Consider the following 14,910-nt stretch of genomic DNA (forward strand, 5'->3'; position numbering starts at 1 on the left):
CATTTTGAAGAAAATCACAAAAAAGTGAGTTTTTGGCAATATTTGTTAGGTACATAACAAAAAATCACTCTTTCCAAAATATTTTATTTTGTTTTTAGCTCAATCTTGAGGCTCCATTCCAAAAACGTTTTTTTTTATTTTTTTGATATTGGCCTTATTTTTTGAGATATTGACCATATAAGGCATCAAAATGAACTTTTTAAAATTCAAAACGCCTATTTGCACAAAATGATGCCTAAAATCGGAAATAGACCAAAATATAAAAAATGAGAAAACCGTTTCTTGAGTCGATCATGCTTTTTACGATGATCATATTTGCTTACCTATAGATGCTGTATTTATTGAGTTATTGTGTACCTAAATCGTCATTTTACCGAATCGAATCTCACAGGAGAATGCTACAGTTTTCGTTTTTGTACCTTATATTATGTGAACATCAGGTAAATCCACAGCCCCTTGAGAAGTTTGAGCGAAATCCATTCATAACTTGATATTTAAATCGGGGAAAGAACTTTTAAAAACCCACATTTTATCAGCTAAAAGCGGAGCCATTTGACCACTAGGTTTTTGTGAAATCAGTGCTTCCGTGGTGTTTCCATAAGATGCGCCACGCATGCAGATAAGCGTCGCGTATGCGTAAGCGTATTTGTGCGTTAACAAATTGCGCGATACGCAACGCGATGCGTTGTTGCGCGCGTATACCTTGCTGATTTTCTTTCCTTTTCAATTTCAAACACGAGTGGAATAGTGAAATAAAATCCTTAAAATATTGCAGTTGGAGTTACAAATCTGGATTTTCATTCCTTGTATTTATAAAAAACATAACAAGGTACAAACATATCAAAAAAACTCAATTTTGAGAAAGAAACAATGGCTAGAGTACACAGCCGCGTTAAATCACCGTAAAATCATTCCAGTAAATAAACCACAGATTTTATTTTTTCATAGCAAAAAATGCATTTTATTACCACATAATATTTACCTATTTTTTTTTAATATACAATATTGTTTGATTTGTATATACATTTGCATTTGGTAGAAAAAGAAAACTATACACTAACATTATATTCTTGAAATATATTTAACATACACTTTTGATTTGAATGATTGCACTTATATTATGAGGGGGAACTTTTGGGATTTCCATAATACCCTGAACGGGCGTTTTGGATGCATTTACTACCCTAAATCAGCAACTTTTTTGATGTTTGAGGTCCTTTTAAACACCCTTTTTCTTGTTTTTGACTTTTTAAAACCCTAAATGTAAATGTTGTACTTTTGATGTTTGAGGTCCTGTCAAACATGCTACCCTTTTTTCATATTTTTTTATGTTTTTGACATCATAAAAAATGTACGCGTGTATATGCATCGTTTGCACATTTTACGCATTTTTCCACCTCAAAATACAAGTGCCCCACTGCCCCAATTGAAGTACCTAAGACTGTGCTTCATTAAAAATAAATATCATTATCTTTGATAATGCATAAACAAGTAAAGTATGATTAGATCCACTCTAAATATATAATAATATATTACAAAGTAAACCAAAGAAAAAAAATCTGGAAAAGAAAGAGTAAGACTATGGACATTTGAAAATAGGAACATCGGAAATAGTATAACCTTTCAAGCAAGCATTCGGGAGATATCAGATTTTCAGCATTGATATCCCAATAAAACAATAATCCAGTGTTACAAAACATTTTAAATTAAAATGAATAAAATTACACATTTCCATAAGAATTTTTACAAAATCTTTACCAAACTCCAACTTGCAAATATTCACCATATGGTAATTAAAAAAAATGCACAAACATTATTTGTTTTAGGGAACAACCCAAAAGTTCGATCTATAAACAAAAGTCCTTTCGTTAGGGAGGGAGGGGGTCAAAATATCCGATTAAGTTTGTAAAGAAGTAGTTAAAACATTGGTCAAAGTTGATCTTTTTTTGAGGATTTATTATATAATTGTTAAATGTTAGCATTTTCTGAAGTACGATATTGACATTTACAGTGGTTGCTTCAAAATGATTTCAAATAAATATAGAGTGCAATACTCGCAACCTGCAACATGTAAGTTAATTTTTTAAAGCAGCTGTACGGCACTTTGATTCTTTTTTATTTGAAAATCCAGCAAGTCCTAATTTTTTATGAAGAAAAATATTTCAAAATAAAATAGAATTATTGTTTCTTAAACATGATCAATATCGTAGCAATGTCGCACCCCTCCACAACCCCATCGACCATAGCGACGGTCCTGTGCCCAATGAATACGGGTTGGAATTTTCGATATTTGAAACTTGCGTTAGAGGGGAGGGGGTTAGCCTTCTAACGAAAGGACTTTCGTTTATTGGGCTTCATCAAACTTTTGGGTTGTTCCCTTATAAGGGAGGCTATAAATATGGAATGTATTTCACAGTATCCAAAGATGCATATAATTTTGATAAAATAATTATGTGCAATAAGTCTTGTCCCAGTCAAGTAATAAGGTAACAGCCTTAAAACAACAACATTATCACAATACACAAATTGCCACAAAAAGTGGACATTTATGTTATTTGGGGTTTTTTTGCCTTAAAAGTGTGTGTGTGAGGGGGGGGGGGAAGAAAATATTGGGGAGAAAAGCTCTGAGAATTGCTCATATAATGAGATTGAAAACTGAATTTTGATTTTGATCGACATCGGACTCCTTTTGCTTGATCGCATCACATATATGATCATTGACTTTTTTACTCCTTGGGACTAGGAACTTGATTAAAGCATTTTTTAATCCTATTGTGTGACTTTGATTTGATTTGATTTGTTCGGGTTTTGACAACCCTGGATAACCCAAGAAAGCCTCTATTGAAGCTTATTTCCATTGGGGTCCATTTGAACACCAGGACGGGTTGGGAACAGTCAGGGGTTAACACCCTACTCTTTTCGAAACTGGCTGTGAGATACATGTACAGGTATGGCTCTCTGTACGTGGGACCGACGGCTTAACGTCCCCTCCGAAGGATGGAGTACTTTCATGAATCATTTACCCAATTCTAAATGAACCATGGGGAGAGCGGAAGTCTGAATTTAATCTACAGAAGTTGCCAATTAATTTCAGACTTTTTTTCTTTTTCAATATCCCAGCAAAACGCCACCTCCGGGAATCGAACCCGGGACCTCATGCACTAAAGGCAAGTACCCTAACCACTGCGCCACGCTCTCGCTAATCTGACCTCAACAACTCAATTTGTTCAAGCGTGCCTAAATGTACTTGGCACCTGGCAGGAATTTGCATTCTTTGTTTTCTGAGCTGTACTATAAATGTTTGTAACTGGAATGTAAATGATTTCATTTTTATTTTTTTCTTTTTGAGCACTTTTATAGCATTACCTCCGCTGTATAGATGAGTTGACCTCAATGTTTGTCAACAAGGGCAAGGGACTGGTATATCGATATGCTTGAGTGAACCCAGTGCAACCACTACACTGTTTAATAAGACTTATTGTGATGTGGCGAGAGTTTCAAAAACACAAGCCCTGAAGAAATTATGATGCGCGTGCATACTGCCAGGCAAAAAACAATGGAAATTGTGATGATGCGTGCATATACTGCCAGGCATTGACATCAGAACTCATCTTTACCGCAGTCATAAATAAAAAGCACTGTTATATATACCACTTTCGGCAATACCCTACTAAGTTATCCTCGACTGTTTACCAAAGTGTACCAATATCCATCTGTTTCTGGACAATCTTTGAACGCAGGGAATATATACGCCACAGTTCACACCTCATATACACACACAGCGTTCGAAATAGGGCTGGTCAGCCGGCCATTGGCCTGTAACTTTTTGGCCTGGCCGGTAACTTTTCTGACTGGCATCTAGTTGCCGGCCCGGCTGGCCGGTAACTTTTTAAGGTTAAGCCCGGCCGGCCTGTAACTTTTTGAGGCATATTTCGAACACTGTACACACACAGTCAATGTTCATTCAGATTCCACACACATGTTACCGGTACCAAAGAAAATGGAACATTTATGTACTGTAAGATCTGATAATATTACAAAGAACCACTTTAAGTGTATTACAATGAAACTATAAATATATACAGTACATGGGATCAAAACAAAAATATATACACTTACTGCTATATACTCTGTATACCGTAAAACCTTGTCTACAAGCATATAGTGATTCTGATGAAAGTTTAATTAAAGCCTTAATGTACGATTTCTGTCCCAATTTTGATTTTGTTATTCTTTATTCAAAATGTTGAAATAATATTAGTAATAACTGACGAGAAGGGTTGCTGTCCATTTTAGGTTGAAATAACAAGGTAAAGTGAAAGAAACCCCACTGGTTATTTTGGCCATTTAACACACAGTTCTATGGGAGGACATATATTTTTAAATTATGATAATATGTCAAACTTTGTTCTGTTGACCTACAAAGACAACAAATTTGGCAGATTCCATTAAGGTGCAAGTTGGGACATGTGTAAACATTACAAATATGCAAAAAAAATCAGGTTTGAAAAAAACCAACTAATTTCATATTATAAGACTGTACATTATGGCTTTAATACAAGCGTAAATATACCAATACAATTGATTAATTATTTGCTCAAACTCCATAATGGTGCCTGGAATAATTTAGCTTTCATCAGAAGCACTCTATATGCTTGTACACAAGATTTTACTGTATCCCTTTAATATAAAGTTGAAATTTATTGATCACATCTGCATATCGTGATACAAAATGTTTTTTCTTCAGGTATTAAGTTTTTGGTACTTTTCATACTTGTGAATCCCACATTCACTTTGAGAATAAAAGATCGAAATGATTGTTTAAATACTATAGTCTGTATACCTTCCTCGAGTCAGTAATTTAGATATTGTTTTTATTTGTATCTCTAAATGTAATGATGAAAAGTATGAAAAGAATACATTTTAAGGAAATGATGCAAGGAATCCAACTAGCATAGCAGATTTCTGCAAAAATTAAATACTAACTCAAGGAAAGTATAGACCATATCTACTATCGTTCATTCTCATTCTTATTCAGTTTAAATATTATTTTAATTGCTTTTTCCAGAAAAAAAAGGTAAAAGATATGAGGACTTCCCCATGAAGCCATCATGAAATTGTTTACAATATTTGCATGTACTGTGTGCATGTACTGTGTGGACGCCTACCACACGCTATATGATCATTGCGTATCAACAAGCACATTCTGTGATGACACACACTGTCGAATACCAATGTCTAATATCATCTCATACTCTACACCCAAAACCAATCAAATTATGTGTATTCTTTACAAGCCACACCCTGGCACTGAGTAAGAATATTGCTTCCCGTTTGTTGTTTGCTGACAGATATATAACAAAGGCACAGTGTGGGCAATTCTGGTGGGTAGTTCCAATTTAATTTTGAACAAAGTCCAAACAAATTTAATCTTTGATCTCTCAATGTGTAAACATTATTCCTTATACTGTACATCAATATGTTAACATTTTGAATTTTTTAATACTGTGAAATGAAACATTGTGTGTTACAGTAAGGTTGGGCCAATTATTTTGCATAGAGTAACTTCCAATTTGTGTTACAGGTTGTTGCATCTTAAATTCCAAAGAGTGGGGAGTTCAGTGGCGGTGCCAGGAATTTTTTCGTGGGGGTATTGAGGGGAAAAGTGAATTTCAGGGGGAGGAAAAATCAACAAATTTTGCAAAAATTACCGCAAAAAGTGAATTTTTTTGTAATTTTGGGTTTTTACTAGGGGAAACGGGGAAGAGTTATGACTGGGGCAGTTGCCCCCATGGCGCTTCTCCACTGGTGGTGTTTGCCTTATTTTGACACATTGCATATCATTCAACAGCCGTGACCAACATACAACAATTAGTCATGTCTAATATATACTGTTTAAAAGATGGCCATGGCAAATGAAGCAAAATTATTCCAACCCCCACCATATTTGGGAGCTAAATTTGGCACGATTAATCAGCCAATTTGCTGCACAATTGATTAATTCCGAATAATCTCAAGTGGTTCAATGTGGACATGATTCAACTACAAAAATACATGATGGAAATCATGGAATCCTTGATACACCTTTCTGCTTGATTGGTCCCTTTGTTGTAACAATGCATGTATATAGTAGCCTAAAAATAACCATGACAACTTCAAATTTCTACCAAGTTTCAGTCAAATCTGAGCAATTTACACTTGGACCTCTAGATGACCTTTGACTTGGGATGACCTCTGGTTGTTTTTAATATACCTTGTATGCCTCCTAAAATGTATTTCGTGCAAGTATTGCCCAATAAAGCCATGTTCTGAAATTTCATTAAAATTGTGCATACGACCCCTTGCAGTGACCTCTGATCTTCTTGTCCTTCACACCCTATTTGACCCTTCCCACATGAAGTATTTTGATACAACATCTATCAGGGGAACAGTTCTTAAACCACAATACATTTGTACATTCATTGAATGACCTTTGAAGATTTGGGTACAAAAACTCATACTCTGTAACTTGAGGTCAAATTTTGTACTATGATTATGTAATTCAGGTTATTGGACTATGCCACTGGGATGAGGCTCTTGTGGTCCATAGTGTGACCAGCCCAGAGCTTCAAGCAAACCATAGCAAAAATATAGGAGTAAATACATGTAGAACATTGTGTATGAAAATATAGGACAACCATAGGACAGTGGAAGTCAAATACAATGGGTATCAGAGACCAGTAGCTATGTGAAAAGTCCCAAAAAGATACTTGAATTTTTGCATGATGTGTGCATCATTTTGGACTGGTGTGATATCTACAAATACTATACTGGACAAATTATAGAGGTCAGTAAAATCTACCCACAGCCCCACTGAAAAATTATGACAACTGTGTGCGAAGCGTGCAGGAATTTTCAAAGATTTATGCATTATAGAGAGCAAGTTTTCAACTCACCAGTGCCAATGAACTTTTCAGGCAAAATTCCCACCCCAACTAGGCTAGGGCAAGGTTTGTAAACATATTAAATAATAACCCAGGCATTCCCCGGTAGGACATAAACGCGCCAGGACCCTGGGTACCCAGGTTTTGGTCACTGTCTTATAACGTACATACCTACGTACAAATACACACCCCTACGGACAGAAATAGTGACTGCATAGGCTCTATTCTGAACAAGTTCAAGCGAGACAAAAATTATACAATCAGGTACGGCACCCACAAGCTGTGTTTGTTCCCTGCCTGACTATGATGCACTGTTCTAATAAGACAGAACAGGTAACTGTATGTAATACATACTATGTATAGTATAATCCTCTGCAACAGAATACTTTCATTCTCATAGGATTGTCGGATATTTCTTAGTAATTTGTTGTGATTATAACTTTTTCATCAAATAAATAGAGCATGTTTTTAATAGTCACAGGGTTTATTGAAACACAAATTCAGAAATCAAGTCAGAATTTGTTTATACCGCAGTTAAACATAAATAAAACAAATATTTTGAAATAATAAACCAAAAATATCAAAATCTGACATTAAAAGAAAAAAAAAAAGCTTTTTTTTTTCTTCAGATTTTTGGGTCGGTTTATAAGGGCAAGACAATTTTTTTAAAAGCCTTAGCAGCTGTTCAGCAGCCAAATGAAATGAATAGACTTTGTTCCACATTTGTACTCATAAATCAAGAATGCATTTACTGCAATCAGCCTCATTCACTGGTGTTGGGCAACAAATTATCTTGATGCAACATAATTTCATCTTTCTTTTTTTTTTTACTGTAGCCAGTCACTTCTACAATTCCGCTACTATCTCATTACATTTCACTACCTGGAGAGAATTGATCAAAAATTGAATTCCCTCCTGAGGTTCGTATCTGTCAATGAGTTGACCAGATCACAAGGATGTCATTATAGCTAGAGGCAGTATTTAACACAAATGGGTCAATGAGTTACATAAAAATGACCTTGTGTGGTATTTTGTTCCCAAGAGGTGAGTTTTGCCTGAGGCAATTTGTGGTTAAATGTTGATCCCTCACTACATGAGTTATTACCATCGATTTGGTTGAAAAAGGAGGTGAGACATGATCAAATCTCTCCAGGTAACAAAACGTAATGTGTCAATACTGGATTCCTATGACACTGGTCACAAATTACTAGTACTTTTCCACTGCTAATGATACCTTTCTGCATTAGTTGAGGGCATGCACACAATATTAGTTGAGGGCATGCACACAATATCCTTGGTATGTATCTGCAACCTTGGATGTCTCTGTGAATACAAGGGTACACAGAACTAGCCAATCTCTCCCATTATCTAATGGATTGTAGCATTGCGTATAAATCCACAAGTATGTTCAGTCTATCTAAAAAGGTTGTGGCCAAAACCTCTTATTACTCACTAATTGATAATTACCCCTCCTGATCAGATTCACAGCTTGAGTCATCTCCAGCACATTATTATGATAAATCAAATGTTCTGCACAGTTAACAACAACAACTTGCTTCATCTGAACACGTCCTTAAAAAACATCGATTGCAGATCAAGCCAGGAAGCAGCCACTCCACGGCTATGGAATTTCACTCTTGCCTTGTATGTCAAATGGGAACTGTTAATTGGCAAGAGCCTCCAGGGGGGTGGTTGGGCATTCACAACAGGATTCTCACCTCGATTGATAAGGCAAAGATAAGAGTATGTTTAGCTAGACTGAACCTACTATAGCTTTCTAATTGAATGATTGGTTGATTATAGTTTTCAGCAGAGAACTTCAGCGGTCTGCCAATTTGGCGTAGTTTATGGCGTATACGGAAGTGTGGTTCTGATTGGCTAACTGAATCACGTCATCACATCGGCACCTCATTCGCTGGTCAAGCTGTGTAGGGGTGCGTGACCTAGTTCTTTTCACACGATCACAGAGCAGACGAACACCGCCGTCGCTGAAGTAATTTGCTGAATGGTATAGTCAGTTGTTCCCTTTGTGCCAATAACAACGGATATGTTGGTAAGTGCAAAAGATGTAAATTTGAGGTGAGATCAGTGGAATTTGACTTTGTATGTGTTGATTTCCATAGGTTCTAGTTCTAATGCATCTTCTGATTCTAGCTCCTTGCTGTCATACATGCCTGACAGGGACGTCAACTGAATGCCTCGCACTTCCACTTGGTGCAGTAGATCAGCTTGCGAAACCTAGTACAAGCAAAACCAAAGAAACAAAAAATCCAAATTAAAAGTGGTTTTCTTTTAAACTTGCCGGGGAAAGTTTCTATGAATAAATCTGAATAAACTTCAAATGACTAATTGTGATGTGCCATGTTAAAAGGAGACACTTTTGGGCAGGATCGTAAATAGCCAAATAGCCAAAAATCTGCCTGGGGGTGAATTTGTTCACAATTTAGGTTTGTTGTGAGTGTGTAATGTTATCAATGTTTAAAATATTGTCTGATAGTTTCAGACTGGAATGTAACTGGCATCTTGTATTTTTGAGACATTTTTCAAGGCAATTCCTACTCTCAACATTGTCAATAATATTTTTAGAGGACGATATCTCAATTTCCAATTTTATAATACTGTAACTTACTAACTCAATATATTCGCTTAGGAATGTCCGATTTCATTGGGGAAAACGGCGTTGTGGAGCAAAATATCTCTATATTTAAGATTTGTAAAAACCTCAAAATTGATAACCTGCCCAAAAGTGTGTCCTTTTGACATGAACGTCACAATTATGCTTTTATTTTCCACAGATTGAACAAACTATATAGTACCTGTCTCTCACATCATAATTTGGTTTTATTCACACTTAATGAATTAGTAACTTGATATTCAGATATCTTTGTATATACTTGCAATTACTGCTAGAGCACTACCTGCCGATCTAACATTGGCTCTGATTGGTCAATTACATGATATTTTCACTTTAATCACCAATCAGAATGGAGCTTTGCAAATAATTCACCCCAATTTTTTTTGCGTGGTGTAATTATTCTAACAATATTACTGATTGGGCCAAATGATAATGAAAACTTCTTTTTGGCCAATCGGCAGGTAGTTCTCATGGGGTTGAATTAAATTACCTTTCCCTCATTTGTAGAACAAGTGAGTGTCGTCCCTGGGAAACCACAATCAAATCCTTTTCTATGTAACAAAAGTAATGCCTCTCTCTTTGCATGAATAGAAGTGTCATCCAAATGCGCTCTGGTACGCAAGTTCAACAGGTGTACATCACATGGTAATGCTGCAGCTAGCCCATTGTACTCTGAGAGTAACTTAGGGGTTGATTCTGACCCTTCTGGCAGTGCAGTGTACAGTTTCATCGGATGATTAAGGGTCAGAGTTGTGAAATGACCTAGTAATGAAGGATAGCTTGTTGGCGGTGGTGTGCCCTGTTGAAATAAACATTTGTAAAGAAATTGTGAAATATAGGTAGGATTATTATATATGACATCAGTTGCTTCTACTTTCATACATTCTTCAAGAGTGGACTGATGCCATTCCAAACATCTATGCTCTGCATGCTAACTATAGGCTTCAATATTAAAAGTTCCAAGTTTTCTCAAAATATCAAGAGCTATCATAAGAACCACTGAACCAATACAAGGTTTGCTTGTACTCATTTTAATGCATTTTTCATGCTGATTCCAAATATTGTCATAAAAATGTACAATTCGGAATTTTTTAAATTTTTACAAAAATTTTGAAACTTGTCGTCTGCAGTCGACACCCGCGTGAAAAGAGTTATTGCGCATCATCATTCCACTTATTGGATAACAGCTCAATGTCAAAATCTTCATGACCATGCAGTTTTATGGTCCTTGTGCTAAATTATGCTAAAATGGGCTATTTTAATGTGCCTCCTCGCACGTTTGTGCAATGAGATTAAAAATCTGTGCAGTGAGATTAAAAATCCATGCAGTGAGAATTAAAATCTGTGCTTAAAATATTTCTGTAATATATTCAAGTGTCAACCCGACAAATGACCAGGAAATTTAAGAAGTTCCGCCAAAAAGTAACTCTGATCAAGTTGTAAAATCCTATGCAAAAAGGGTAGTTTGTGGAAATCAGTCAAAAATTTGTTCCCCAAAAAAGAATGCTGTTTTCCGACTGTGCAGACCCCTGAATTTTATTAAAACAGAGCACTCAAAGATGCTTGATTTTGATAATTTCAGATCTTAAAAGCCACAATATACGATTTTTTGTCAAAATTTAAGTTTGTAATTCTTTGCCAAAAATTATGAGTCCCCCTTAACATTTTGTGAAATAAATCAAAAAAATATTTTATGAAATGTAAAAATTAAATGGTATGTGTACTACACATACCATTTCTTTTTACACACGTGGACCAATTTATATTTCACACATCATTGCGTTCAGTCGCAATGGTTAATTATGCAAAAAAAAGAGGCTGTTTTATAAGTTGCATCTGAGTCCAGGTGCTCTCAAACAATACAGCAGGCCAGGCTTATTCATGTGTTTGCCAAGGAAAACCTGACCATGACTGATATTGACTCAGGTGCAACTTTTACATAATGAACCACTGTGACTGAATGCAACATTGTGTGATGCTATAAAAATTGGTCCACATGTGTAAAACAAATAAAGCTAAACATACCTTTTTACATTTCATAAAATATTTTTTGATTTAGGTCAAAATGCATTTGTGGCAAACTTTTTAGTTGTGGATCTTATACATATACGAAATACCGTAAAAACTCGTCTACAAGCATATAAAGTGTTTTTGATGAAAGCTTAATTAATACGAAACAAGCGTAAATATTCCAATACAATAGATTGGTCTTATATTAATACTTGTTTTTATATGCTTGGATCTGTCATTTATTTGCTCAAACTCCATAATGGCGTCTGGAATAATTTAGCTTTTATCAGAGGCACTCTCATATGCTTGTAGACGAGGTTTTACGGTATACTTATTCAATTCATACAATAAATACACTTGAATCAAATGATTTCATCAATTGACTTTTAACTAAATTAATATAAATCATTTGATCCAAGTTTAATAATATCTAGACTATTAGTAATTTACACAAAGTCTTTTCAACAGTATTTTTACTCTTGGTGGGTTAATGACATCAACAAGGTGAGGCAGATTTTTATGTGTGTATCTATAGACGAATCCGACGAGCCAAGTGATGGTCAGGATTAAAGTCGGCCATAGCTGGGGGCCATCCATGCCAAACTAGCTTAGTTCGTTTGGATTGCGATCTAAGACACCCACTATCGCGAGCGCGTCGGAGCGCATAGCACTTGCCCCGCATCACTGGAGCGGTAAACGCTGCACGCCTATGATACTGGTGTCGTGTAAAATGGATGGAAGGCACCAGCTTTGACCGCCAGTGAGGTGTAGGAATGTGTCAAGTCGAATTTGTGTATATGCTGCATCAGTAACACATGTGAACATCTATGTAAACAAGCGTTTTGAACAAATACTCTCAATTTTGAAGCTGAAATTGAATGAATCCATGAATGAATCAAAGTAATAAATAAAGATACGGAAGTACAATTTTTTTTTAGCTCTGTGGACCCCTGGTAGGTAGGTCGCACAAATCTGGTATATATTTTTTAAGGCGAGATGCGAGACCAGACCTGAAACTGACCATTTGTGAAAAAAGAGGAAAATAGCCCAAAATCATGCTAACAAAGCTCAAATTGGGCTGAAAATAACAAATAATGCATTAATTTTAGGAATAAAAAAAGAGGAAATCAGCTAAAAAGAGGAAAAGTTTCAGGTCTGTAAGACAACAGTTTTACAGAAATGACAGGCACTTTTTACTATTTCTACTATTTTCAGCAATGCAAACATACAGCATTATAAGTAGAACTACATGATAGGCAAAATATCTAATTCTCGATCATGAGAGGATGCGCTTTCCGTGGAATAATATGATCTTGTGACCTACATATGACTGAACCTTGACCTTGTTAGCGATGACTGTATTCTAAAACCATAATTGGGCAATTCTTAAAAGCTGTGTGTGCGCTTAAGTGTGTGGTCTTTGCATTGTATGCTTGATGTACCAAGTTGGCTCTCATGATCGAGAATTAGATATTTTGCTTTGTTTATATCACTAATGCCCACTAGCAAATTATGCAACCTGACTGTGCTGGACCTTTGCACACGTTTGCATTGCAAATTGCACGCATAACCACAATATTTCTCATTCTGACATTCTGGGCTCATATTTTCCGTCAACGTGCTTTAGCTGAGTCGTGACTTTTTAGAGCAGGACAAAGTGAAATGGTGATTTTGAAATTAAGAACAAATGGGGGGGGGGGATATTGAAAAGATTAATTTTACCAGCTTCAAAGTGAACAAATGCATTTTTGTGTTTACAAGTATCGAGAAATCTCAATTCAAGCGTGGACAAATGTGTCTCCCTTATCCTACCCTTAAAGACCCATTCGGTGATCCCAGCGCAAGTGTAAAAAAATTAAAGTTGTTTATAAATTGCTTAAAAGTGAAGGATAAATTGTCATTTGGTATTTTTGAAATGACAAATTTGGCAAAAAATGAAGAAACCAGCAGTATATTGACAAAGTTGAAACAGATTCAAATACATGTAGCTAATTTAGATACTGTCAGTATGTAAATTATAGATTCATGTAAAATGTCTTATTTTGTCTTAAATACACAGCTTTTGGCTGAACCACTAGCAGGCTATGTTTGCACATCTATATGACAATGACAAAGGTATCAAAATCCGAATTTTTATGATTTTACGATCGTGCGGATGAGCAAATCACTGAATGGGCCTTTAAGTAGAGGTGACTGTACATGCACTACAGGGCTGAGAACTGTGCAAGAAATGAGTATAGGGCTAATCATTGAAACTATATATGTGACACGATCTGGTCCATGGGGGCCAAAGGCAGCAAATTTGAAACTGATGAGATAACTTCAGAACTAAGTATGCTAGAACTTTGGTGTTTTCAGTAAATGATAGATAGCATATTGTTTGTATAATGTAATAATTACAGTAACTCAATTGTCAAAAATGCCTCCTTTCGCCCCCATGGACCAGATTGTGTCACATATATAACAGGAAAGATACACACAGTAAATTTAGATATCTACATCTACATGTACATTTGTGTTCAACAGAATGAAGTAGTCAATGTAGCAAGCATAGCAATGATAGATGTTGTGGATAAACACACAGATGCAAGTGCACATACACAATTGTGTGAAAGTACACCCCTAGACACACTTCACAGTCAGATTCATGCAAATGTACAATGAAACTCATCACTAAGACTAAACATGCTACACCCTAGAGTTACCATAACAAAACAGAAATCCCAATTCCAGACAAAAATTAAGTTTTTACTGGTTTGAACCATATATATATATACAAATAAAGAAAGTCTGCACTTATTTAACCCGTCCTACACCAAAACCTGATCTTGTTATGACAATCTAATTTTCAAAAGTTGCATATCAAAAGCGATGAATGCGGTCGAAACTGCTAAGCGTGGTCAAACTTACTTGCCTGCGATAGTTTATTCAATCGTTAACTGGAAACGCATGGTCACAGGCCCATACGCAGGATTTCATTTGGGGGTGCTGATTTTGAAAAAGTGGACTTTTTTCCAAGGGATGGGGGGGGTGGGCGAATTTGTGAAAAGTGGACAAAATTTGGACCTTTTTTGTCCAAAAAAGCGTAAAAACTTTGCACCCCCGCACCCCCTGCATACGGGCCTGCGCATGGATGAGAGATATGAGAATGGGAAACCACTGTGTGGCCGTGGTAAACACCAATGGTGGACATACAAGATATTGAGTTGAATCATTTTTACAAACAGCTATACACCAGCAGGCCTGATATGACAATTTTACTTCTTTAAAAAAAAATCTTTATGAACAAGAGTCATTATCATGTTTTAACTGTTTTAATAATCTGAAAACATGCTGTCTTTA

At 35.9% G+C, this 14,910-nt stretch overlaps 1 protein-coding gene across 1 annotated transcript in view; it reads right to left on the reverse strand.

Annotated features, from left to right (window-relative positions):
* Positions 1-7,545: 7,545 nt before the first annotated feature.
* The window catches only part of LOC140142635 (alpha-mannosidase 2-like), a 43,994-nt gene continuing 36,629 nt past the window's right edge, over positions 7,546-14,910 (reverse strand). The window contains 2 exon segments of the mRNA XM_072164638.1: positions 7,546-9,161; positions 10,049-10,357. Coding sequence (XP_072020739.1) covers positions 9,009-9,161; positions 10,049-10,357 — 462 coding nt within the window. The 3' untranslated portion in view covers positions 7,546-9,008.

Source organism: Amphiura filiformis, chromosome 20, assembly GCF_039555335.1.
Source record: "Amphiura filiformis chromosome 20, Afil_fr2py, whole genome shotgun sequence".
Taxonomy (NCBI): Eukaryota; Metazoa; Echinodermata; class Ophiuroidea; order Amphilepidida; family Amphiuridae; genus Amphiura; species Amphiura filiformis.